Genomic DNA, 26606 nt, shown 5'->3' on the forward strand with positions numbered 1-26606 from the left:
AGTGGCCATGGGGAAAGATGGGGTAAACGGGACGAAGGTTCGGATGAAGTGAGGCCGAAGCCGTGATCCTCGCCTTCGATCCTGGATCATCACCTACGTTAAGTTAGCTGACGGATCAATGCGAATCCGAATCTCGGAAAAATTGGAGAATAAAGGGGACTCAATCTGTGGCGAGAGGCCAAAGCCACTAGGAACAGGTAACGTGTAGAATTAGCACCAGATTTCGAAGACCTGGACTTATATGCCAACTTTGAGATCTCCAGCAACATGAGTCCACAGCTGCTCAATGAAAGCGTTCTGCCCCTCACCCTTCCTGACGGCTAGATATCTTCTTCCGTCAACTCTTGGCTGCCAATTGCCCTTGTTCGCGTCAACTATATGGCCACCAGCTTCTTCCAAGATTACCCAGCCAGCACATACGTCCCATGCCCAGCATCCGGCCTCCCAGTAAGCATCTAGATGACCCGCAGCTACACCACATAGATTGAGAGCAGCCGATCCAAACGAACGAATTCCATGTACCATAGCACCGCCTTGTTCAGGACTGGCACACAGGTTGCGAAAGGTCTTGACTTTGATGTCGTAGTCATGCCCTGCTCGATCGCTTCCCCACTCCACAGCGACAAGAGCCTTATCCAGAGCAAGACTTTCGGGATCCTTCAAAGGCAGTTTGACATGATCGTGAAAGGGGTCTGAGAAAAACGAGCCCTGTCCTTTGACGCCTGAGAATAAAGTCTTGGTGAAGGGGTTGTAAATGACTCCGACGACTGGCTTCCGGTCAATGGCAAGTCCTAGGGAGATGCTAATATACGGGTACCCGTGGATGAAGTTGGTAGTGCCATCGACAGGATCACATATGAGCGTTGGCTTGTCAGTCAGAGTATCCCCCGGCTTATATGTTTCCTCGCCCATGAACCTGGTACAGAGTGTAAGAAAGGTACGAAGAGAGTACCGTGACTAAGGCATGACGCACTCAAAATGAGGATATTTTTGGTGAACGAGTTCAGTGATTAGTCTCTCGGTGGTTTGATCGGTTTCTGTCACTAGATCGACAGAATTGATCTTTTCACCTGCTGCTGTCGTGGATGGACGCGCAGCAGTTATCACGTCCCCAGCGCTTTTCGCGACGTTGACAAGAAAGCCACAGACGTCCTGGAGGTTGATGTCTGACATGATGGATTCTGGGGTGAATGAAAGAGCGCTTGAAGGGGAGGTACAAGTCAAGCGGAAAGATAGCTATGATGATTGACAATTGGCAAGGTATGACGAATGGCCAGCAAGGTCCGGGTGGATATTTCGGGGTTGAGGCGGGGTTAAGGTTTCTGGAAGTAGCGCACAGAACGCGACTTCCATCACGTCGCGACTGAGCAGCTTCCCAAAACCAAACTTGCAAGCATTGCGGACGGTAGCAATGGCGCCTTTCAAAGATGAGCAAATCTTGGTAAGTTACGCTCACATAACATCGACGTCAGCCTCTCGGCTCACCAGTGATACCCGTAGATCATTGCGCCTGGCTCGCGGACGACTCTCGCGCAGCTTGGTCTTCCTGAATCTCTCACTCCGGCGCGTTTCCGAGTGCGCTCATGCATGTTCCCTGCCGAAAACCCTGGCGAGTTCGAACCCAACAAGGTGCGCCGGAAAGATGCGCCACCTGCCGACGGCGATAGCGAGCCGGAGTACGAAGAGGATCTTTTATCGGAGCAGGGCGCCATTTGGCCCATCCAACAAGGCCGTGTTGTCGATTGGGACTGCTTCTTCGCCCTCATCGACCATGTTTATCGCAACATCAACCCGCCCTTCCATACCGCAATTCTCCTCGTTGCTCAGCCCATCTGGACCCCCAAGGAACACGAAAAGATAGCCCAGTTCATCTTCGAGAAGCTGAAGCCTCCAGCCCTTGGCTTGATGGACGCTGCTTCAGCTACATTGTACGCATACGGTCTATCTACTGCTACCATCGTCGATGTTGGTTTCGAAAAGGCCGACGTCACTGCCGTTTCCGACTATTTGGTCCACGACACAGGCCGCGCTTTGAGTGTGCCAAACTGTGGTGGAGAAGCTCTGACCGAACGTCTCTCGCAACTGCTTGCCTCGAGGGGCTTCTCCAAAGAGGTGTGTGAGCAGCTGAAGAAGAGTCCAATCTGCGAAATTCTACCAAACGACGCCGACCTGACCACCGAGAACGGCTCAGCATCTTCTGACCAGCCGTCCAACCCTGCTGCAGCTGCCAGTACTGGTGCTGAGGGCTCCGGTCCTGGTCAGCGTAATACCACTGCCGCCCTTGGCGAGACTCCCCTAGGCCCTGGTCCTGGAACGCAAGTTGGCAGTGAGCAGAAAGATGGCGAGGATAACGAGGGTGTGCTTGACATAGCCAGCATTGTCACAGGTGGTAACATGAGCGAATTCTTGGAGCGCAAGGAGAAGGAGAAGGCCGAGAAGCTTGCCGCAAAGAAGAAGGGCGCAGAAGCTGGTCCAGCTGGCGCAAAGCCTGCAAGGCTACCCAATGCGAAGAGAGTCAAGAACACTTTCGTCTACGAGGACCACGTGTTGCGCGACGCCATGAAGCAACAGAACTACAGCGACAAACAGATCGCAGACATGCAGGCTGCCGTCAAGGTCGGGCCTGCAAGAAAGAATGATGCAGAAACGGGCGACGCAGATCGCCCCTCGACTGATGTCGCTCACGACGAGCAGCACTCACAAGGAGGGGCCATCCGTCGAGAAGCCGAGGTTGGTATCGAGAGATTCCAAGCTGCTAGTGGTGGTGTGCTCGACAGACTGGCAGACGTCATATATCGCACCGTTTCCTCCGTAGAAGAGGTCGGCAAGCGAAGTGAGTTGTGGGATTCTCTTGTTATTGTTGGCAATGGATCCAAGGTGCGTGGTTTCAAGGAGGCTCTGTTGAACACACTGCAGACCAAGTACCTGATCTCGCCATCTTCGGCTACCATGTTCACCTCGGAACTTCCATCCAATCTTTCTACGCCAATGGCAACCGGGGCTAACACTCCCCAATCGACGATACCTCCACACCTAGGCTCCGGTGTTAATCCTCTGCTATACGCTGCTACCACGGCACAAAACCCCCAACTGAACCCTATCAACGGCGGAATGCAAGGTGGACCAATGCCTCACAGCTTGCACACTTCCCATGCACAGTCCCCGACAAGTGTTAAGCTCGCCAAAATGCCAGAGTACTTTCCTGAATGGAAGGATGCAGGTTACGAAGAAGCAGTGTTCCTCGGTGCCCAGGTGGCCGCAAAGGTGCTTTTTATGGTAGATCAAGGATTGAGCAAGGGATATATGACGAGGACCGATTACAACGAACAGGGACCTCAAGGAATTCACGACTGCAGCATGTAATTGGAGGTGCATTGGATGGTGGACAGGGCGTCAGAGGGTCAAATCAGTACACCTAAGGTAGCATATTCGCTCAATCAGTCATTGATGAGAGCGAGACATCTCTCGCTTCAAAGGATTGTGACCCAGTTGACAACTTCGATCATCGCCAGGAGATGTGTCGACATGAAACCATGGATCAAAAATGGGCTTGTGCATTTCATTTGAGCATGCGCCAGCAGTTAAAGACCCTGATCGATCGGAAGTACCAATTTCGTTAGACGGACAACCCTCACTTTTGTCTTTCCGGGTATTGCTACCGAGCATATGGAAAATCTTATTCGACATCTGCCAAGTCTCTGTTTCTACTGCCTCTCAACATGAATCGTTACTCGAACTCAAAGCCGTCGTTCGTGTGGATAAATAAGTGTTCACCCTGGTGCTTGTCGAGAAAGAATGTTCTTGGAAAGTCCTTTGAGCATCGCTGGGACAGGCTTACAACGAACACCCGCTGACATCTGCTAGTTCCGTACCCCGAGTCTCGACCACGCGCTGAAGGAAGATGCTGCATGCGTCGGATAACAAACAACACCTGTTGCTTTGTGTCGACCTTGTTCGCTCTCCGTATTACGCCGAGAAGTGCTTACCCCACTGGTCTATCTACTCATGAGTTCGTGATTTGGCCCGTAGAATGACTCGAGTCGTTTCATGCGCCATAGTTCAACAAAGCCAATTACACGCAATGCTCCCAATTGAACGGGCGCATTCCGAGCTGAGAACCGGTGGTCCGGTGATCGTAATCCAGTCAAGTCATCTGGTAAAGAAGCAAGAGTTTTGTGCTCTGCGGTAATAAGGCTTCGACGAGTACTCAACGCGCAGTTCCCTGCGCTGCGGCTAGCCTTTTCCACGATCTGCAGATGGATCGTGCACATCTAACATCCTGTAGGCGGCGGCGGGAAGATACAGGGGGGGACGGACCCGAGACGAGCTCAATACTCACGGGTTTTAGCTAACCATTCATCATTGTTTCGTCCTGTCTACTTGTGCAATTTTTCTCTTCCATTTCCCTCCCTTCTCATTTCTTTCTCCCTTCTTATTCATCTCCCACTGAGGTCTGGCAGTTCGGCCAATCATACATTGCGTCCCGCTGGCAGGTGCAGATCCGTTCTTTCGCTCATCAGTACGCAGAAAGAAGCAGGAGACTCGGAATACTTCGAGCCGTACTCGTACACGTAACCTAAAGCAGCATCTGTATCGCTTCTCGTCGATTTTGCGTTTGCCGCCATCGAACCTTTGACCTCCTCATTGATCCAAGACGGCGAGTCCGAGCTACGACGCTGCACGGTCTGAACCCCACGCCCACCTTCTCGAATTCGACCATTGTTCTAGAACAGAAGTCGGCTTGTCGAGGAACCGTCTGAAAACGTTTCGACGTTGGCACCTTCTCAGTCCTGGGTCTCTCATTATCTCAGACTCCCCTGCACCGGCCCCTTGTGCGTTCCAACGCGTAAACAGTCGCAACACTCTATACCTTCGCCGCCGACGCCGCCACCTATTATTACCTGCAAGAGACGGATAGACATTGGAAGCCACGAAATAACTGGAAACAACCCATCTCTTACACCAACCCGACTGCGCCCGACGACGTGAATTGCGCACGACAACCAAGCGACACACTGCTACAGCGCGTCTTGACATGACGACTGTTGAGCAGCCCCCTCGCCATATCCATTTCAGCTCCGATTACCCGACCCAACCCTCAAACAGACCAATTCCCGTCCTTACCACTAGTGCACCCGACTCCGACTCATCTCCTGGCTCAATGGATACCAGCCCAGATAACCCTGCTCGTGACTCGCAGAATGCTAGCCCGAGAGGAGACAAGCAAAATATGCAATCCGGAGGTCCAGCAGATCTAGAAGGCCAAGCTGGGCAGCGCAATGGAATCCTTGGTCAACACGCAGTAGGAGCTGCTGCTGCTGCACAACAGCCCAAAGCTATCAGTGCCGCCTTTATCCACAAGCTATACAGGTACTACTCTTCGCTGTCAATGTCGGACCACAACAGACTAACCCACATGCAGCATGCTCGAAGACCAAAGTATACAGCATTTAATTTCCTGGTCTAGCACCAACGAAAGTTTCGTCATGTCACCTTCGACTGAATTCTCTAAAGTCCTTGCGTAAGAAATGTTCTGGAGTCACCTTGACAGAAGACAAACTGATTGTGTCCTCAAGATCATATTTCAAGCATACCAACATTTCATCTTTTGTCCGTCAACTAAACATGTATGGTTTTCACAAAGGTATTGCCACCGTATTCTTGCACTAGCCGGCTGGTAGCTTATATTTACTCCGACAGTCAGCGATGTGTTCCATACAGGATCACCAGATTCTCCTCTGTGGGAGTTCAAACATGGCGCCAACAATTTCAGAAGGGGCGACCTGAATGGTCTGAGGGACATTAAGAGACGAGCTTCGAGACACACCCTAATACATCGTGATTCGTTCTCGAATGCGACGCCCAAGATGACGCTACAACCACCACCTCCACCACCTCCCGGCGTACCGATGGAGACCTCAATGCCAGATCCCGTCGAGGCTCGACTTAGTATGCTAGAGTTCAACCTGCAAGATGTATACGCAAGGCTGGCAAGATCCGAAGACGCGTACGCCAATCTCAGCGCCAAATGTCAAATGTTATCGGAGGGCCTGGCCAGGTGTCACTATGTAAGTTTTGTGCAATACCACACTTCATCCCAGCACTAACGCAATTCTTTAGTGGAGCGGCGAGCTGTCAACACAGCTGCTTGGCATAGTACCTGATCCGGAGACCACAATCCACAGAGACGTATCAGCATTGCGTGCTGAGATCAACAGGAACGGGGATCTCCTAAGGCTACATGAAGCACCACACGAGAATCTGCAACCCACTCGCCCTCCCTACATGACTGCCCCTTCTTATGAGCATGGTGGTCCTGTGTCGCCTCGTCAGCAAGCGACGGATGCTTCCCGCAGACCTTCGTTGCAGCCAGGTTCGCGTGCTTCTTCCTTTAGAGCACCCATGCCTCCTCACATGACGGCATCACCTCATAGATATGGCTCTCTCAGCGGACCGTCTGGACCACCGTCACCTTCCTCGAGACAACCTGCACCCCCACCACCGCCGCCGCCAACCTACACAAACCTTCCACCACCGCCACCTCCTGTAGCCCAGGCGCCTTTGCAACATCGACCGGCATCGCCCCCATTGAACCTTTCGCGACGCCACACTTCAGCCGACATCAGGCTACAAGGCTGGAATGGCCCCCCTCAAGCGCTTCCCCCACCCCCACCTCCGCATGGAGGATCGCCTTTCACAACAGCAGGCCAGAACTCTGCCCAGTGGCCATCGTCCCCATTCCGCCAAGGTAACAATGAAGGTCAGCAGATCAGAGACGCTTTAGCGCAGTACGAGCTGCCACGCGCAACATCCAGATTTGGTTCTCGTCAAACGACGCCTCCGGACGCGGGACCTCCATCCTACGCCAATAACAGTAGCGAGGCAGGCTGGCAGCTCCCAGGACCGAAGTTTCCCTTCAAAGGTGTAGATGCGTCGGCACCAGGAACCCGCCGAAGCAGTATGGCAAGCAATGTGCATTCCTTGCTCAATCCTACAGCTGAGTCACACCATGAGCGCGATGCAGACGAAGGACCCGATGACAGGAAGCGCAAGAGACTAGGATAGATGACAGAAATGGAGCAATCCATGCATAGTAAGATCTTAGAACGGACAGTTGTTGTCATTTAGGTGTAGAAATTGAACTTATCACATGTGAACGCGCAAACGAGCATAGAAGCCAAATCTCCCTTCGTGCTGCGCAAGTTAATAGTGCCCAATCAGTATAAAGATGATAAAAAAAGTAGGACCGAGTCATTCAGCGTTTTGCGTTCGGGGCCGCCCGACCAAAAGCCTGAGCTTCGAGAGGGCTGGCCGCTGGCGGGTCTGGCCTCGGCAGCGGGCAGTAAAGGACATGGGCGCGGAAAAAATAAAAATTATTGTTCGAGTGAACGACGCATCTTCGTACTTTGGTTGTGGTCGCATAATCATTTATTCCCTTATATCCTAATCACATACGCACGCTCTACCGTCAAGATGGTTCAAAAAGTCTATGTCACGTACAATGATGTATGCAGAAGCCCTGAATCGCGCTGAATCGTATGGTAGAGAGACTCGACTGACGGGTTGACAGGTACACAAGCTCTGCCAGAACTCGGCTGAGCGCATCCTGAGCGACTGCAAGCCCAATCTCATCATCGCCATCGGTGGTGGTGGCTACGTTCCTGCTCGTATCCTTCGTTCTTTCCTCAAGAGACCCGGCAGCCCCAACATTCCCATCCAGGCCATCGGTCTTTCCTTGTACGAGACACTAGGCACCGACACCCCCGAGGAGGTCCCCGGCACAAAGGTCACCCGCACACAATGGTTGGATCTGTCCGCCCTCGAGATGGCCAACCTGATCGGCAAGAACATTCTCATCGTCGACGAGGTCGATGACACACGCACCACTCTCGAGTACGCCGTACGCGAGCTGCAAAAGGATGTCGACATTGCAACCGAGAAGCTCGGTCGCACCACCGAGAAGACGACCTTCTCCATCTTCGTTCTGCACAACAAGGACAAGACCAAGAGAGGTTCTCTCCCCGAGGAGATGGTCAAGCCCGATCACTACGTCGCTGCCGTCACTCTTCCTGATGTTTGGATCTGCTATCCTTGGGAAGCTTCGTACGTCTTTGTCATCTCTTTGCATCTCCACGCCCTATCGCTAACCACTTTACACAGGGACATTGACGAGCACGATCGCCTAGCCGCTGAGCAGGCCAAGTAACCATAGACTTTCACGAACAACAAGACGGATGGGAAAAGTAATACGGCGTTTGGGTAGAGCCTGTCGAGTACATGGATCCAATATCTTCAATCACGATATCATTTGAAATTCGTATCATCTGCATCGAGTCCACGTTCGAGTTACAACTTGGGAAGGTTACATATTGTCGGGTCTTCATGCTAGCGATGATCAAGCCACCATATCGGACCTCGCATAACAGAGAAGGAGGCTCTGTGTGCGATCTTAAATCTGAGTCTCATGGGTCCGTTCCTGTCCATGTAATCTTGCTGGTGGAGCGACCCTGGTTTACACTTGAAACACCGCCACCTTCGTATCGAAAGCGATGAGCCTACTCCAAACCAGCACTCAAGTGCATGAGACTTCCGTAAATCTGTTTTATGATGCTGACGGCTGATTTTGCCTCGATTCTGTCGTAAAAGTATTGTCTGATATGGACAGCGATCTTGCACTTCATGCCGTGAGGTGACCGTGGAACCCAACAGTGTCATTGTCCCTCGGGACATGTAGTCCGTGAAGCTCTACGTAAGTGGCTAGTCGACTGATCTGGTTGATGAACAAATCATAGTCCGAGACTTCATGCGGTTAGGACCCAAGATTGCAGCCCCGTACTTGCGATCTCGTTCTAATTGTTGGTAGACCAATAAGACCATCTTCGTCCGACCGAAGATTAACCGCCGCGATATGTTTGCGATGACGCGCGTTGTGTTTGCTGATGCCTATCCAACTATTCAACGCTCGCGTCTCTCTATCAAGTATACGAAACCCCAAGCATATCAGTCAACATGATTTCGCAGATCCTCCTCATCATCATCACCATCTTCCTGCCCCCTGTCGGCGTCTTCATGATCGCGGGCTGTGGCGCAGACCTCCTCATCAACATCTGTCTTACTGTTCTTGGGTACGTGACGCGCTTGAGGGGCACAAAGTAACAGTCATATGAGTATTCGTTCTGATGGAATTCGCAGCTTCTTCCCTGGTCACATCCACGCCTTCTACGTCGAATACGTCTATTACAACAGACAGGAACAGGGCAACGTAGGCGTCTTTGATAACACTCGTGCTCCTGGTGTGTATTCGGACAATGTCCAGACTGGCGGTCGTGGCTATGGCACCATGCCTCCCCCTGCTACTAGCGGTCATGTCAATTAGGAGTCCTGAGCGGCTTACCAGGATGCAAAGCCGCAGTATGGAATGATCTAAGGAAGACTTTGGCATCGGCTAAACGAGAGTGCTGATCTGACGTCGACCGCGGAGTCTCCTGGGAATGTGCAAGATTCGAGTCCTTTGCATTACCCATCCTATTCAACTAAATATATCCTCCACCACCACATCGCGAATCTTGAGCGTCCAATAGAGTGTGAATCTCATAGTAGCCTTGTCGCGGATGAGGTACCTTGTGTTGTAAATCTTACATACCATGGCATTCGAAGCAACACTTACGGTAGGTCAAGTACAAGAATGGTGCAATGCTTCCAGATCCGACCAAAAACATCGGTGGACTGAGTTTGTGGATGCTTAGCCAACTTCTACGTGGAACGAGTTATTGCAAGGACAGTCGTCGCAAGTTATCTAAGTGTCCGATCCATTTCTTCGTAGATGCTCTCACATGCCTCACCCGCTCGATAGGACAACAGATTCTCAGAGCACCATCGTCTGCTCTCATACTGCTCGATTGTACTGCACGGCTCAACCAATACATGCATGTGCCTTTGAGGCGGTCCAAAGGCGTACTTGCAGCTGAAGCATATCTGTTGCCCTATCATCCCGGGATTACATATGTGATTGTACGTCAAAGGATTCTGTGAATCAACGACCCTGCGTCCAAATCGGACGAAATTGAGTACGTGAACAGGTAAGATTGGACAGCACAGAAGCTCCTCGACCACTGGTAGCACGTTCAGGCTCAAGCGTGTCGAGTATGCCAGTTGGACCTTTGTGGAAATTCATCTCTGTACTGCCAGCTCGCAGCTCGCATCTCGTGCCAGTACAGAGATGATCCCAGCTGTGGACTTATCCGTGGAGAGTAACACAGGTCGACACTATGTACTCACGATCAAGCCAGATACTAGAGATGTAAGCCTGTAACCTGGGTCAGGGACTATTCGGGGCAAGCGTTCTTTGAGTCTTGCAGAGCCATCAAGGATACAGAGAACAGCGTAATGGTCCAAGATCGCAGTCGCAGAAAGATCCCGGCGACGCGACATAAACACACTTGATGGTGTATAGAATCGATAGTTGTGGGTGCATGGAGCAAGATGCCAGAGCCGTACCATACCGATAGATTCTCAGGGAGCGTGCTTTGCCAACATCAGCAGACACTCGGCTCGTGGGCCCCCACGACTGACATAAGCTCAGTATACTTACTAAGCACTGATCAAGAGGGTCATTAGAGCCGTTTGGTGTGGTGTTGTCATGAATGATAGGCGCTCGAGCAATGCATTGGTATGCAGCCTCTGGAGGGTAGCTTGTGCGGGCGATGAGTAAAGTGCACGGTAGCCATAAGAAAGCTCATAGAGACTGATTGACAGTGTCTGCGTGTCGCTGTCGATATGTACGGCATCAACAGTGCAGGACATCTCGACGGGATGTTCCAGCGCTCGACGCTCACATGACCTGACCCCGAGCTAACCTCTTCTGTCCGGACCTCTCGCTCTCGGACATTGTCCGGTAGAGGTTCTGCGAGTAACACGTGCTTGTTGCCAGGATACCCGAGAGAGATCGACATAGCGAACGCCACAAAGCTGTGCATGTTGCGATCCAAGTGTCTTGATCTGTACGTCGAATGGTTATCCAAGAGCCTCCCCTGTCGATGGTCGAGAATTGGTCCTAGAAGTCATGCTGCTCAGGCTAGCATTTTGCGCACAATGCAAGAGAACCGGTGTACAGAGTGTCGGACTTCACTAAGTAGCTCCTACAGCGCCTCTTGCCTCAGGCTACGCCGGTGGATCGCAGAGAAACAGACAATTCTGCTAATTTGGAGGACTTGTCTTGTGCGCAGTCAAGTTAGGATGATGTCAGATGTTTCGGCGCTTGCATCCAATATCAGCCGCGACACGTGATGTCCCAAAAGCGGAATCGTTTTGTTTGTAGACAGACAGCAAAACAACCATCTCATCACACATCGGCTGCAGGAAATTAGAAGTGATTTACTTGATGTATCATTGGGACGTCAGTCGTCATTGCTATATTTGCTACAGGGAGCTATCTAAGATCCGCCGTGGTTGCCCGGGATTTCCCCGCATCGGAGTCAAAGTCCGAAGATTCTATACCACCACGACAAATGCTTCATCATGAGTTCTCTTAGAGCCCTGACCTAGAAAGCACTACTTTCTAAGCACCAATCTGACATAGGGAATTTCAACGTCATCCTCCGTAGTATCCTCAGCAGTGATCTCGAAGATGACGTTCTTCTGGTGCTCTGGAATGGGCTTCTTGCTAATCGTCTCGACGAGTTCGCTCAACCTGTTCAAGATGTTAGTAGGGATCGTGCAAGATAGGAATGAGATACAATGACTTACTTCAGGGGCAGCCTGTCCTTGTTCTTGGCCGCAGGGTAGAAGCTGGCGTACAGCAGACTGACACCGGAACTGATCATGGTGATTTCCAGACCCTTGTCAGAGAAGTCTTTGAGGAACTGCTCCAAGGTAACGTCCTCGGTGTCGAAGCGGTCCCAGAGCTTGTCAATGACGACCTCGCCATTCTTGCCCTGGTACTTGCCCTTTGGCGAAGCGATGGGCTCGGAGAAACCGAAGAAGGGCAAGGCCAAGTTGATGAAGCCGTTCTTGTACTGCTCAATGTCGTCCTTGCCATCAATGATCTTGAACAACTCAAGTACAACAAGACCAGTGACCAAAGCAGTAGTGGTCGCGATGGCAGGAATGATCTTGCCTGCAATGAACTTGGTCTTCAGACGATCGGCGTTGACGATGCTGTAGTTGTCAGCGCGCAGATTGCTGGCAGCGGTGATGAAGTCGATGTGGAAGTTAGAGTCATCATCCTTCTCGAACTCAACAGGAATCAGCTTGAAGTTGCCCAAAGTCTTAGGCGAGGGCAATGATTTGGCGATATTGTCAAGCTCATCGTTGTCATCCATGGACGCGGCTGGACCGTTCGGGTCAGGCTCGTTCTCACTGGCCTGGATCTTGACACCGGGATCAGGCTTGAAGTCCTCGATGATGATGTTGTTGACAAGCTCGTCGACTTCGCTCTTGTCCTTGCGTCCCTTCTGAGGAATGCCGTAGTTGAAGGCGTGGAGGTTAGCGGCGGCAAGAATGAAGGTGAAGTGAGTGTCGTTGTTGGGGTCGTAGGTCAAAGGCTCTGGTGCACGCTTGGGACCAGACCAGAATGGCTGACCACTAGAAGTCTTGGAGTCTTTGGGAAAGTTGTACAGAAGCTGCTGGATAGCGTTGTTGTACTGCTTCTCAAACTGAGATCTGGCCCATTTGAGGCAGTCCTCGTAGGATTCAGGCTTGTCAGTGACCAAGAATTCCTTCAAAGTCTCGAGAGTCTGCTTCTCATTGCCGGACTGCTTGAGTGCGGCACCAAGGTAGTCGGGTTGGGTGATGTATGCGTTGACGATCTCGGCTGGTCCGGCGAAGTAAGTGTGGAAGAGATCCTTGGCCCAAGCGATAGTGTGCTCAATGCGATTAGGGAAACTGCGCAGAGTACACATGGGGAAGGATTGCTCAGGAGGATCTTGCGAACTGGAGTATGACTCGGTAATTCTGGGAAGAACAACCTGGGTATTGCCCTTGGTGCCCAGGGTGCCACTGTCCAGCAGGGGCTTTTGGAAGAAGACACATCTGCGATCAACATAGGTACGGGCATCGACGTTGTCGAGGGCATTGGTCACACCATCAAGGCTGTTCCAGAAGTCCTCGTTGAAGAGGTGCTCAGTATCCTGACCAACACGGTCCTTCATAGATTCAATCTTGCCCTTGAGATCGGGGTTCATGGCTTCGACAGCACGGGTGGCAGATTCACTCTTGAGCTGACCAACGTCCTTTGTTCTGAAGAGGAACTGTCTGTTCAAGTTGCTGCGCTCGATCTGGTCCATATCCGTAACAGTAATCTTACCCTGAGGACCAGTTGCAAGACCAACCATGGCCCAGTTCTTCAGCATCTCACAGCCAATGGCTCCTGCACCAACCAGGAATTGCTTGTTGTTGGCGAGCTTCTCCTGGAACTCCTTACCGAAGACGGCGATCTGACCATCGTAACGGGTACCAGTAGGCTTGCAGAGTTCCTCCGAACGCTGGACTGATGTGGGAACAGCTTCTAGAGCATCGAAGTAGAGCCACTGGACTATGGGGTGAAACTTTCCAGAGACAGACTTGAGGACCTCTTGAGCGGCAAGACCACCGAAGAAAGCGGCCATGGGACTGAGATCACCCTGTGCCTGGTATGACAACTCACGAAGAACCTTCTCATCCAACTCCACCTTCTCCTCGCCCGAACCAGCCAACTCTTGCGCAAGCTTGAGAAGCTCAGCAGCATCCTGCTCGTTGTGGGGCTTGGGGAAGTGGCCATGCTTATCGTTGAAAGCGTGAAGGGCCTGGAAACCAACGTGGAGCTGGGCGGGGCGGTCGAATTTGGCGAAGTCAGACATCATGAGCTCGGGCTTCTTTAGTTGTTGGCTCAGAGGCTCAAAGTCCAGGAACTTGGGCATCTTGACTTGGGTATAGAGACCTCCACGCTTGTAGTCACCAAGACCAGAGACGTCGCCGATAGAGAAGGTGTAGGGACCCTTGACGGTAATCTTGCGAGGGGCAGAGTCGTTGAGAGCATCCATACCTTGGACCTCTGAGAAGGTAACAAAGTCGCCGTCTTCGAGACCATGTCTTGTCTCATCCAGAGCGGAAACGATGCCTTCAGAGTCGATGTTGGCAACGATGCCGCTGACGGGGTTCTCTCCGTTGTAGTCGCCGACGGTGAAGTTCTTGCCGAAGTCGGCGAAGATGGTACCAAAAAGACCGAAAGTGTCGGCGATGACAAGGTAGATGCCATTTTGGTGGCAGTAGTCTGAGATGAGGAGCTGGTCCTTGAGCGGGGTGTCGGTGAGGACAACGCATTGGAAGTCCCGGAGTTGGCTAAGGTCGTCGGTGATGGAGGTCGATTTGAGGAGGTTTACGGGAGTGTAGGGGTTGAGTTCCGAGACACGAGGAACGGTAACTTGAGCACGCGGCTTGCCGACGTCTTCGGGGTGGAGGAAGAACTGTGACGACAGGTCCTGGATCTGAGCGGGCTTGGGGTCGTATAGTGTCAAGCTCTTGACACCGGCAAGAGCAATGTTCTTTGCCACTTCGACACCCAGACCGCGCAGACCAACAACCAGAATGTTGGATGAGCCCATGCGCTTCATGGCCTCGTGGCCCAGCACGTAGAGCTGTCTGCTGTATAGCGATTCATCGATCTCTCCGTTCGCCTCCTTCAGCTGCTCGATAGCAGCAGCGGGGCTGTCGACATCCATCTTGGTGTCCTACTGCCGTGTCAGCACATGCGCTCTCGTGTAGCAACCAGGTCCCGCTCCCTTCTTACAGTCATAGCTTTCTTGGACGGATTGGCCTCGGCCTCGCCGGACAGGCGCCTTTTACCCAGTTTGACCGTGGACGAAGAAATCTTGAAGGCGGAACTATCGTTCGATGGGGGCGCACAGATGGAGAAAGGACAGTTGATCGCGACAAAGTGTGATGTAGAGGACGGAGTGTGTGATGCGCAGGCGCGTTTGTAAAGGCGAGAGTTTGTGCTTGTTCCTGCTCCTTGTCCTTGTCCACACTTGCCTGCGTGCCAAGTCTCACGTCACATGCAATGAATGATGCCCCGCCATCCGATCAACCTTCCCAACTCGTTTGCCATCGAACTCCATCGAAGCTCCATCATTTCCATAACACTTACCAAGACTATCATGTAAGCATACACCCATGACTACCTACTACCTGCCACCAGGCCTTGTGTAGATGTCTGCACACATGTCCGCTTCACTTCTTGACTGATCACGAGCCACGTTGGAATACTACCCGTGTGGTCAGCCAAGAAAATGTTCGTCATGTTGGCACGGAAGCAGACGATGGTGTATAAACAGATCTTTGGCATAGTTTGGTAGCAGAAAAGCTCCGGGGTATAGTGCCAATAAGGCGGCAAAAACAGAATAGCTTAAAAAGAAACACCGCTCCTCCCTCGTCGTCCCTGTCAAACGGCTTAGAAACAGTTCAGCACCCCTTTCTTCTTCTTCTGCCCTGCGTTCAATTCTCTCATTCGTTCCTCAAGCGCCTGTCTTGCGCGCTCTGCACGATGTCTCATCTCCCTCTCTTCCTCGACTTGTTGCATGCTTGCTCTGGAATTGGTGCGTTCCTTGCGCAGTCCAACGAGTTCATCTTCCAAGTTTGAGCACTTCTTCCTCCATGATTCAAGGTCTTGTCTTGTCTTGTTCTGAGACGTCTCGAGGTCAACGAGCGCTTCCTCGAGTGTAGCAGTAAGCTGCTTCTCCGCAAACAAATGTTTCTCGATGGTACGAATTCGAGACTCTTGCTCCTCAATCACTTGTGCGTAGCCGGGATCTGGCTGCATAGTCGAAGGTGCGCTTGATGGCGGTTGAGGGAAAGAGCTGTGATGGGGCGTGCTGGGCGGCGAAGAGGCTGTAAAGACAGTAGTAGGTGCAGGGCTCGATGTACGAGGGTCGATACCCAAGCCCATCGGTACACCGCTCTGAGTCATGAACGGACTCATTCCACTGAGACCCGGAGTAGGAATGGGTGGCAGAGGTATGGCTGGNGGGGGAGAGGGCAGGCCTGAAGTTGCGTTTGTCGCGACTGTGCCGTTGGACTTAGGACGGTTCATTAGCGAGTTCTGTGAACTCGAGCGAGCGAGTGCGAATGCCGCAGCTTCTGGCGATAGTGACTCGCGGGCATAGTTCAACGAGTCACGCGAAGTCGATGCCATTGAACGGCGTTGCAACTCGGCGAGTTGAGATTCGAGCAAAGAGACCTTAAGTCTAGCGTCCTCGAGCTCTTTCTTCATCTCGTTCTTTGCACTGGTTGCCTCCTCGAGCTGCGCGTGTCGCTCAGTTTGTATGGCGGACAGCCTGTTGCTAGTGTCTTGGTGCAAGTCGTACGTCGAATTGAGCTGATCTTCCAACTCTTGCACAAGAGCAGCACTCTTACGCTCACTATCCACCGCACGCTCCATGTTACTCAGAAGCTCCTGATTGTTTGTCTTCAGCCGCGCAACTTCGTTCTCAAGTCCAGCGACCTTGCTCAGAGTCGTCTGAAGCTCTTGGTCGCTTGCATCGCCAGTGCTAATACCCTTGTTTTGTCCAACAAAGTCGGTCAGGTGAGAGTGGAATCTTCCAACATCGGTCTCATGGCCAAGAATAGCGGACGCTTCAGCGAGCAATTCTTCCAGATCAACCTGCGAGCGTTTAAGGTCTTGCTGGACTGATTTGTGTTGTATCTCTAACGCCGCGTGTCTCACTTGGAAAGCGTGCTCAGCTGCTTGCATCGCAGTCTTCATGCTGTTGAGCTCCTCCTCGTGCGATGCTTTGAGCGTTCCCAGATTTCGCTCGTGGATCTCGATCGCCGACTTGTGACCTTCGATCTGACTTTCCAGGTTAGAGACCAGATTACGATGAGTCTGTAGCTCCTTTTCAGTGAGTTCCCGACCCTTGCTATCTTCGTCAACCTGCTGCCGAATGCTTGCATAGGACGACTCAAGTAGAGAAAGCTTTTGGTTGTGCTCATGGCTAGCTGTTTGGTATTCACCAATCTGCTTCTGCAAAGAACCGACAAGCGCTTGGTGCTGGGCACGCTCCTGATCAAGATTAGCAATCGCGGCGTCGTACTCAGCATCACGACTAGCAACCGATTTGTGTGCTTCTGAAAGGGAGCCTTCGAGTGTTGCGATAGCAGCAAGTAACTTGGTCTCTGACTCTCTTGTCGAATTCGTCAAGTGAGCGTGTTTTGTCTCCCATTTAGACAGTTGTTTCTGAAGGTGAGCAACGTGATCATCGCCGTCATCTTGAGATCTCTCTCCGCCCGCGACTACATCTCTTTCACTGTACTGCTGCAATTGGGACCTTAACTCATTGATCTGAGTCTGAAGCTCCTTCTCCCGAGAGTCGTGAGCTTCACGAAGAGAGTTGACCTGTTGTTCACTTTTTGTTAGTTGGTCACGCATATGACCAACAACGGTAAAGTCAACAGTATTGGCAGACGAGACACTTGCTCGCTCTCGCGTCAAGCCTGTTATTATTGCTGTTTTGGCATCAAGGTCTCTCCGAGCAGCTGTAACCTCTGCATCGAGTGCCTGCATCTTCTCGGTCCGGTCGTGTAGATCACCCATGATGGTATTGAGATGGATCTCAAAGTTCTGGCGAACGTCAATGTTGGACTCGAAATTGTCCAATGCAATATTGCGCAGTGACGCGAACGAACGCATTGCTCGATCGTTGTTGATTGTGGTGTTCGCCATGAGATCTTGACTAGGCTTGCGACGAATGATGGGCTTGACTAGAGAGGGAGACGATTGCCTGTTGGTGGCCAACTGCGCTCGCTGAACTTCACGCTTGAGATCCTCGACTTGGCTCAAAGCATTTTTGTGCTCTTCAGAGAGTCTGAGACAGTTGTCCGAGATCTCCTTCAGGCTTGTCTCTCTTTGAACGTGTAGCTGCCTCAACATTTCCATTTCTTGGGCGAGTGCCCGTTCCTCGGAACGAGAAGGCGGCTCGTCCTCGTCGACGATAGTACTTGCATCATCGCTCTCAATATCTCTCGTGGGCCTGTTTTGAGCTCCACTTGTGTCGTCCGACTCCTCGTTCGTTGTAGTGTACGAGTGTCGCGACGACGACTGCGATGACAACTCCGCTTCCAATGAACGCGAGGATGCGGCCAGTTGTCCAACCTCCGCCATGCCATTCACCCCCGCGCCCTCTAAAAAAGACTCTGGCCTGTCCGAATCTCTTGACTCTGGTCTGTCGTCCTCTTCGTGCGTCTCCTGCATCTTGGCAAGTGCCTGCAGTGCAGTCTCGTACTTGCGTTGAAGATTGTCGTAATCGTTGATGGTCGTTTCATGTTCACTCCGAAGGTCGAAGAGTTCTTGTGTCATGGTCTCAAGCTTGTCAGCCATGAATTTGGACTGAGCAGCTTGTTGCTCGTCCTTTTTGCGCAGCGTCTCCACATCATGGCTCTCGTCAAGTGTAGATGGCGTTTGTCCATTCATAGAGAGTGTGGGCTGTTCCTGGTCTCTGAAATGCTTCAAATCCCGATCATCGTTTGGGGTTGTCCTGGAAGTGGTGTCCGACGCACTGACGAATGGAGTATGCTCCGCTGCGTGACCGTTAAGCTGCTGGGGACGTCCATTGTGTTCACTATGGCGAATGTTGTCGAGCTCTGCAAGAAGGTTATCCAATCTGCCGATGCTTCTTTGACGCTCGATGACATTTTCAAGTCGGTCCAGCTCGCGTTGCATGATATCACGATCCTGTTCCGCTTCCGCCAGCTTCTCTTCAATCGTTGCAATGTACTGCTCGGAATTGTTTTCAGTATCTTTCACTCTACTCAACTCTTTGCGTAGACCGGCAACCAAGGTAGAGCTCTTCTCTTCACTGGTAGTTGCGCCTTCTATCTGCGTCTCCAGATCGCGCAAGTAGGCATCATTGTTGGCTTCACGCTCGCTCGCTTTCTGCAGTCTTACTTGCATTTGGTGGGCTTGTGACTCCATGTAGGCCAACCTGGCTTCACGTTCCATGAGGGAGCTCTCGCTAGCGGAGAGTGTAGAACGTGTGTTTGACAAAGACGACTCGAGTGATTGAATGGTCTTTTCGTACTCCATGACAACCTGCTCAACAGCTTCGGCAAATGAGTTTGAGCGTTTCAGCCTCTCCATTGCTGATTCTCCCACAGCATTCCTGAGAGTGGGCGTGTCCTCGCTGCTGTCTTCCTTGGCTTTCGAGATTTCAGAAATGAGTTTCGCGTGGCGCCCGCTGAGTGCGTTGTAACTTTCTTGCATGTCCATAAGCTGGTCTTGGAGCTCGCTCTCACGACGTTCCTTGTGGTCGCCAGCCGCCAAGATGCGTTGCTCTCCCTTCTCGCTGTTCTTGTTGAGTTGCTCACGAAGGAAGGCGACTTCGGCTTGTAGACGCGCAATAATGGAAGCCTTGTCGGCCTCTTCGGTGGTTTGTTGGATTTCGGGCCTGCTTTGGATTGCACGGGCACGCTGAGCGTATGTAACAGTGTTGAGCGTCTCGCTGAGATGGAACTCTGCGGGATTGATACACGCAACCATGTAGGTGATGGCATTTCCACCAAGAGAGTCCTGCAGAATGCGAGTCAATCGAGAATCGCGATAGGATATGTATCCGCCCTGCTTTGCAGTGGACAGCTGCGAGATGACCTTCCCCAGGCTAGCGAGACCGGCATTGATTGATATACCCTCTTTCGCTCTATCGCCCTGAGCACCTGTATTCTTTAAACGTTCGCTGCCAGCAAGGTCAACAAAGTGCAGCTTGCTTTCGGTTGTGACAACAGCACCCTGTGCAGTCGAATTGTCAACCTGAACAGAGGCACGCCTGTTGACGGCCGGGCCCCTTTTCAGAATGAGGTTCAGACTGAGAATGGCGTGGGAGCGCGAGGATTTTGCGTTGATGGCGGTCGAGTCAGTCTGGCGAATATCCGAGCCAAAGCTCAAAGCTTCCAGAAGATCTTCGGTCGAATGGATGGGCTTTTGGGTCAGACCTGTAAGAAGGATCCGGCCCTTTGTATCTTCGCGAATCGAGACCTGCGGACGATCGGCCTCGGGTACACTGCTGGGAATGAGCAAGTCGCGAAGCTGCTCGTTATAGATTTCGGCGTAGGTGGCTGTGAGTGTCCATGATTTGTCGCTGCTTGATTGTCGGTGCATGTTCGAAAGAGCCGAGACTGCCGAGACAGAGTAGCGGGCGGGGGAGCGAATGCCTGACTTGCTTGGGGTCATGGGAGCCAAGGGCATTGGAGAGTCGTTGAGTTTCTCGAAAAGGGCGATTGCGGCGCGAGGAACGATACCTGCAAGGTCAGGTCAGATCACTGTACATAATTGAGCAATGCGACTCACCAGCGTGGACGGGGTCGAAAGCGTCACCGGCACCATCAGTGCCCATAGTGTACGATTTTCCGGCGCCGGATTGACCATAGGCCAGGATGGAGACATTGTAGCCCTGGATGAAGGAATTGACGCTGTCACTAACATAATCCCAGATTCCTTGCTGGTTTGTCTCCTCACCGAAGACACGGTCAAAGACGAACAACTTCTTTCCCTGGGTCGATTGGATGGCGAGATTGGTGGCAGAAGAGACGTCGCAAGTGGAGGCGCGGAACCTCTGGGGGATGAGATCGTAGCCCGGGTCGGAGGGTTGGAGGGGAGGGCGGACGCGGACAGCTGTGTGTTGTGGTCAGTCGCAAGTTGAGCACTCAGGGGGTCGAGTGCCGCTCACCAACTTTGACGGCCGTCTTGGAGTCTTCGTCCGAGGCACGACTGCTTCCTAGACGACCTCCAAGACTCAGGCGACTAGAGCTCCTCGGTGTGCGCAGAACGTTTGCGATCGAGGGGCGGTGCGGGTGGCCGCTCATGGGCGACGTCGGCGGCGTGGACTTCGAGTCCATGGTTGATGGGTGCCAGAGGGTAGCAAAGGTGGGCACCTGTGGCACTGGTGGCCAGGCGGAGAGGGAGGCGTGTGAGATTCACGTCGTGCAAAGGTCACGAGAAAGTGCGTGTAGAGGGCGAGTTTGGAGTTTGGCGTGCTCTTGGATGCTCCCCCGACTTTCAAACGGGTTAGAAGCGTTGCTGCGTTAGGATGCGCAAGGCCAACTCAATTCCGCAAGCTGCTGTCGATCACTGACCCGAGCCCTCACTCAGACATTGTCTCCTGCCCTGGAATGCGATGAGCCGAGAGAACAACAATGTGTGCAGGCAACGTAGAATCAGAGGCAGCGTGGTCAAGGACAATGCATGTGTTGCAAATATTGATTCACACCCAAACGGTGCCTGGACGGCACGCCAAGGGCACTATCTTGCGGCACGTTGGGCGGAGGTTACTTTGACTTTCGGAACCACCACCCATGTGCCAGCCTCCGCCCATTCCAACGTATACACGTCGCTTTACCATGTCCACTGCCCATATCCTCTTAGCCTCTTCCCATGCAGCCCAAGCTTAGCGCTCCCGTCTCGACACCCAGTTGCTTACATCCTGGTTGATGGTTCATGTGCCTGCACTTGCGCCGCGCCGTCTACAGACCAGCGGGGTACCGAGTACACGTCTAATCCATTATCCGTCGAGTCGATGAAAGACATGAAAAGTCGTGAAGATCGATTACTGCACTATCTGCTGATCCAAAGCCGTAGGGGCCGGCCAGAGGGGACAAGCTGACGGCCGTATCGATTGGCTGTCAGGCGCGCTCTACTTTGTTTATCAAGAAGCAGCGGATTCCACGCGACACCTTGTGAAAGGACAGCGCTTTTTGTGCTGGTGCAATGACAAGCCTCTGTGTTTCAGCCTTGGGCGGGACGACATTTCGCAAATCAAGATAGGGGAGATTGCTGAGCGAGCAATGATAAGACACGTCAGATGTGCCCCCATCGCCAGTCGCACTTGGACTGCGACAGGCATCGGGCCATCGGCTCTTCCCTACTTTGTTGGGGAAACAGGGCCGCGTCAGATAGGCATGTCCTCCAAGTACAGTAAACAAGAAGGAGGCATTGGCCTGCAGCAGTAGAAGTAGCAGGATACAGAATAGACAACAGCCAATGATTTGCGCATAGTCGTGTAGATGCAGTGATGGTCAGGGGCACACAGGCAGAGGGGTTGCCAGGATCGGAGAGATTCAGCAAGGAAAGAAGCATGGTGGATCGTGGAGGGTGATCGCGACTGACGTGTGTGGTGAGGCTTCTTGAAGGCTTCGGCCAGCCAAACCGCCAGCCCACGTTTTTGCATTTTTGCAACGCAACCTATCATCGTCGCCCACTTGTACACACCTTGTCTTCTTCGACGTGCAGCGCTCCCTTCGACCCGGATACCTCTACTGATTGCTCCAACGGCACCGCGGCAGCCGTCCGACCAATGTCTTGGGCCTCCTCATGCAGACGACTCGTACAAACCTGGCGCGTTCAAAGACCAGCCCAGCCGATCCTGCCCTTACGCGCACCAACACCGCTTCCCACCAGGATGTCTTGTATTCCACCACCGTCCCGCTGTCAGAGCGCGACAGCATCTTTGCCACGAGCTATCAAGGCGACACGCCCGTAACTTCGCCCCTACAACCTCGCAAGGACCCGCTCCATGAAAGGAGCGGTCTGATATCTCAGGCTTTACAACGCCATCAATCCAATCTCAGCTCGCAGAAGCAAGACCTTGGTGCAAACGACCCGTTGCGCCAACACGACGACGACACGGCACAGGTTCCTGAACAGAGCTTTGATTGCGATCAGAGCTCGCTCGCCAACCACGAACCAATGCCGGCCTCCTCGCTCTCACCCATGCGGACGAGCATGACCGACCTGTCCATGTTCTTCCACACGCTTCCGCACACCGACCTGAACCGTCTTCCGTATCCGCTCACGGCAAAGTCCAATCGACACTCCCTTTACGACCCCCAGCTTTTGTCTACTCTTGAACGACCCGTCACGCCCGTCAGCTCCACCAAACCCAATTCTCCCAAAGTCACACCCGCCGAAGACATCCAATCCAGCGCGAAACGCTCGTCTTACAGGGCCTGGCGTCAAGGACAAGGCCGCATGGCTGGAAAATCTATCGCCGAATCGCAGGGCAGGAACCTCAATTCGGAAGATAATGACGTTGATCGCAAAATCGACGCGAAGATGCCCAAGATCGAGCAGAGCATCAACGTTCGTAGCAGAAAAACCAGTCACTACCTCGGCCTCTTCAAGGACCAAGACTCCGAACACGACAAGAAGCGAGAGAAGAAAGACAAGGGAAAGCACAAGGATGAAGCGCAAAGTAACGACCAACAAAACCTACCTGCCATTTACGAACATCACGATCGACATGTAGCTGGTGCGTTTGCGCTATTTATATGTGCCGCAGATCTTGCAGCTGATCTTGCTCCAGATTTACCTCCATCTGTAATCCTCAACGACAACGAACCCGTCGAGCTCAAACGCCAAATCGAAGGCCCCGATGGCGCCAGCCCTCCTATACCCACTCCCAGCACTTTTGAAGCAGAAGCCGAGCAGAAACCATTGACCACAGACAACGCTGAAGGTCGCATTGCTCATCAAATTCCACCAAGCTTGCTTGAAGAGATAAAGAACCACCACATTATCCTGGGCCCTTCAAGCAACAAGATTCCACCTGACAAAGCCCTAGCCGAAGAGTCGTTTGAAAAGGTTGGTTCAGTCATTCCTTCCACATATCGCCCGGCCTCATTACAGTACAGCCGGACAAGGGATTTGTCCTGAGCATTTTCCAATGCTGACTCTTGCAGGAACTCCCGCGTGAGGAACCCGTCCACACCTCGCTCTTGACACGACAGGCACAACTTCTTCAACAGGAAGTCGCAAAGGAGGTGGAGGATGAAGAGTCAGATCAGGAACAGATTTCTTCTGCTCAATATATCCCCCACCGTGGCAAGGCTACCCGTACCACTCCAGCGTTGCCCTTGACCACTCCTGCTGTCCAAGACGAGGACAAGGAGGTTGTGGTCTCGCCGCCGGCGGCTGACCGTCATGTGCATCTTCCTGTGAAGCCTTCTTTCGAGGCCAGTGCCGATGTCCCACAGAGTAACGTTGAGATTGCGTTACTTTCAGAAGACGAGAGTCAAGTTTTGCATGGTGAAATCCCACGTTCCGACAATCGTCATCCCAATGTGACCCCTGCCCCTCAAGTTTCAGAGTCCGATGATGATACTGAGTCTTCAGTCTACTCCCACGACCAGGAGGAGGAAGAAGAGACCACTCCGACACCAACCCCAACTAACAAAAGTGTCTTGCATGATCGCCCGTCAACAAAACGTCAAGCACCTGAAGCCCAATCGCAACCTCCTCCGCTTGGTGCGGTCGAGTTGAAACCATACAATCACCAAGTTGGAGGCCACAGCACTGTTTACAGTTTCTCCCGCCAAGCTGTATGCAAGCAACTAAACAGTAAAGAGAACGAATTCTATGAGACTGTTGAGCAGTATCATCCGGATCTACTTGATTTTCTCCCCAGATATATCGGGGTTCTTAACGTCACATACAAAAAGCCGAACAAGAAGAAGAAGGACAACCTCGACAAGTCAAAGTCGCCTGATATGCAGCCTCAGGATTTACAGTCTCCCAAGAAGGGTTCAGTCCTTTCCGATGCAAAGAAGGAAGATACACCTCGCATTGTGAGCCACTCACAATCACAGTCAAATGCTGTGCCAGAAGTCAGTCTCATCAATAATCGTCACATTCTACCGGACTACTTCTTGCGCAACTTACCACCAAGACCTGCCACCGCCATCCCAGCTCACGTCCAACCAAGTCGACAAACTCGTCCCCATTCTATCAGCGAGATGATGAGTGATCGCCGACCCTCGTACTCTCCCGAGACAAACTTCACCCACCACGAGCGCCCACTCCTACGTCAACAGGCCAGTTGGGGAGCTACAAGTGTCAATCAAGATTTGAAGTTGCAAGTCTTCCGCGACGTCTTTACTCCCCCCGTCATTCATCGTCACGACCGGAAAAGCAGAAACCACCATAGCAGGAATCTTAGAAAGGTTCAGCAGCGTGAGTCAATGCCCTCACTACCAGACGCTGGCTCCGCGAACCCCACGCAAGCTATAAGTTTGCAAGAGCGTCGCAACAGTACCGATGTTTCTGCCATTCAGACACCTCCATCACCTGCCGATGCCACCCGTAGATTGGCGATTAAGAATCGTCGTGATCTCAATTCACCACACAACAGTGTGCAATCTCTTGATAACTATATGATCAGCCCTCGCAAAGAGCAGCCTCCGACCTGCGAAAGCAGAAGTATGGAGAATGCAGAGGCAGACAATCACCTACTGCAAGCCTACAAGACGCCAAGACGTCGTCACTCTGGAAGTGGTCTTCGTAGGAAGAAAGCCGATATCGACGCTTCCTGCGGAGACCTTGAGTATCACGAGGATGAAGGATATCGTGGCGACGGTGAGGATGTCTTCGCAATGGATGACCTTGAAGGATCTCCCATCAAGACCAATGAAAACCAGGTTTCTGCTGTACCCGAGGTCCTTGAGAGTGCGCCAGACCACAAGGAAAATCCGGCATTGAATGCTCCCATACTCGGCAATCCCATCGACTTGGGTGAAATACCGCGTAATCCTGATCAAGGCACGGAAGATCCTGGTCGAATCGCTCATTTCATCTTGCTCGAAGATCTCACAGCTGGCATGGTACATCCTTGTGTGCTCGACCTCAAGATGGGAACTCGCCAGTATGGTGTTTTCGCTGACGACAAAAAGCAAAAGTCTCAACGTCGCAAGTGCAAGACGACCACGTCTCGCGAGCTCGGTGTGCGCGTCTGTGGCATGCAGGTCTGGAACGTCAAGACTCAATCGAACATCTTCGAAGACAAGTACTTTGGTCGAGATCTTAAAGCCGGTAGCGAGTTTCAAGCTGCGCTCACTCGTTTCTTCTTCGATGGCATCAGTCATGGCAGAGCACTCAAGCACATCCCTTTCGTCCTTGAAAAGATCACTCAGCTCGAGCGCATCATACGTAAACTGCCTGGATACCGCTTGTATGCAAGCTCGCTGCTCATGATTTATGATCGCGGTGACGTAGATGAGAACGGCAAACCCCGCCAGCCTCCACCTTCACAAAATGATGGCGAAAATGGCTCAAGCTCATCCAGCCATAAGAACCAGATTCTGCTCAAGATTGTGGACTTTGCCAACTGCGTAACAGCTGAAGACACCGAGACTCTAGATGCAGCGCGCTGTCCGCCAACCGACCGTAATGGTGTAGACAGAGGATATCTGCGTGGTCTGCGCTCGTTACGCCTGTACTTCCAACGCATCTACGAAGAGTTGAGCGCTGAGAAGGGAGGGTTTGTCGAGAGAGGAGAAGGCGAAGGTATGGCCACTCAATCAAACGGCGGTGCAGGAATTGGCGGAGGTGCTGGCTTGGATGCTGAGAGCAGCTGGGCATGGAACGATGCATTGGTTGAAGAGGATCCAGGTGATGTCAGTGTGTGATTGAACAATACCTGGTTGGTTGCTTGATGAATTTTTACATGGTACCATTGACCGGGACTTGTTCGTTTGCGGGTGGCAATAAGCTGTATAGACAGACCTCCAAGGCCATTTGACGGAGCTCTTACTTGCCTTGTCGCAAGGGAAAGACGAGAGATCTGCCAGGTATGTTTACAGGACGGCGCTTCTCTCTC

The 26606-nt window shown here is 52.4% G+C and overlaps 8 protein-coding genes across 8 annotated transcripts; 5 read left to right on the forward strand and 3 right to left on the reverse strand.

Moving 5' to 3' along the window:
* Positions 1–154: 154 nt before the first annotated feature.
* Positions 155–1263, reverse strand: AUEXF2481DRAFT_38865 (uncharacterized protein). The gene is made up of 2 exons (XM_013489535.1): positions 974–1263; positions 155–916 (listed from the first exon to the last, which is right to left on the reverse strand). Exons 1-2 carry the CDS (start codon positions 1171–1173, stop codon positions 238–240), a joined length of 879 nt encoding a protein of 292 aa, XP_013344989.1. The 5' UTR covers positions 1174–1263; the 3' UTR covers positions 155–237.
* Positions 1264–1411: 148 nt separating this feature from the next.
* Positions 1412–3363, forward strand: AUEXF2481DRAFT_4074 (uncharacterized protein; the record flags this gene model as incomplete). The annotated part of the gene is made up of 2 exons (XM_013489381.1): positions 1412–1441; positions 1501–3363. The coding sequence occupies 2 exons, from the start codon at positions 1412–1414 to the stop codon at positions 3361–3363; spliced, it is 1893 nt and encodes a 630-aa protein (XP_013344835.1).
* Positions 3364–5035: 1672 nt separating this feature from the next.
* AUEXF2481DRAFT_4075 (uncharacterized protein) lies at positions 5036–7065 on the forward strand (the record flags this gene model as incomplete). Its single annotated transcript, XM_013489382.1, has 5 exons — positions 5036–5370; positions 5423–5521; positions 5577–5644; positions 5701–6068; positions 6121–7065. The coding sequence occupies 5 exons, from the start codon at positions 5036–5038 to the stop codon at positions 7063–7065; spliced, it is 1815 nt and encodes a 604-aa protein (XP_013344836.1).
* A 288-nt stretch (positions 7066–7353) lies between these two features.
* On the forward strand, positions 7354–8561 carry AUEXF2481DRAFT_107244 (uncharacterized protein). Its single transcript, XM_013489710.1, has 3 exons — positions 7354–7506; positions 7571–8103; positions 8161–8561. Exons 1-3 carry the CDS (start codon positions 7474–7476, stop codon positions 8204–8206), a joined length of 612 nt encoding a protein of 203 aa, XP_013345164.1. The 5' UTR covers positions 7354–7473; the 3' UTR covers positions 8207–8561.
* Positions 8562–8949: 388 nt separating this feature from the next.
* On the forward strand, positions 8950–9805 carry AUEXF2481DRAFT_38869 (uncharacterized protein). Its single transcript, XM_013489536.1, has 2 exons — positions 8950–9125; positions 9193–9805. The coding sequence occupies exons 1-2, from the start codon at positions 9010–9012 to the stop codon at positions 9374–9376; spliced, it is 300 nt and encodes a 99-aa protein (XP_013344990.1). The 5' UTR covers positions 8950–9009; the 3' UTR covers positions 9377–9805.
* Positions 9806–11550: 1745 nt separating this feature from the next.
* On the reverse strand, positions 11551–14770 carry AUEXF2481DRAFT_4078 (uncharacterized protein; the record flags this gene model as incomplete). The annotated part of the gene is made up of 3 exons (XM_013489383.1): positions 11551–11689; positions 11746–14705; positions 14765–14770. 3 exons carry the CDS (start codon positions 14768–14770, stop codon positions 11551–11553), a joined length of 3105 nt encoding a protein of 1034 aa, XP_013344837.1.
* Positions 14771–19595: 4825 nt separating this feature from the next.
* On the reverse strand, positions 19596–20955 carry AUEXF2481DRAFT_647868 (uncharacterized protein). The gene is made up of 4 exons (XM_013489711.1): positions 20688–20955; positions 20309–20632; positions 19750–20259; positions 19596–19697 (listed from the first exon to the last, which is right to left on the reverse strand). The coding sequence occupies exons 1-4, from the start codon at positions 20854–20856 to the stop codon at positions 19687–19689; spliced, it is 1014 nt and encodes a 337-aa protein (XP_013345165.1). The 5' UTR covers positions 20857–20955; the 3' UTR covers positions 19596–19686.
* A 1372-nt stretch (positions 20956–22327) lies between these two features.
* Positions 22328–26415, forward strand: AUEXF2481DRAFT_4080 (uncharacterized protein; the record flags this gene model as incomplete). Its single annotated transcript, XM_013489384.1, has 3 exons — positions 22328–23264; positions 23319–23596; positions 23695–26415. The coding sequence occupies 3 exons, from the start codon at positions 22328–22330 to the stop codon at positions 26413–26415; spliced, it is 3936 nt and encodes a 1311-aa protein (XP_013344838.1).
* Between the last annotated feature and the right edge of the window lie 191 nt (positions 26416–26606).

The sequence above is a fragment of the Aureobasidium subglaciale genome (assembly GCF_000721755.1).
Source record: "Aureobasidium subglaciale EXF-2481 unplaced genomic scaffold scaffold_7, whole genome shotgun sequence".
Lineage (NCBI taxonomy): Eukaryota > Fungi > Ascomycota > Dothideomycetes > Dothideales > Saccotheciaceae > Aureobasidium > Aureobasidium subglaciale.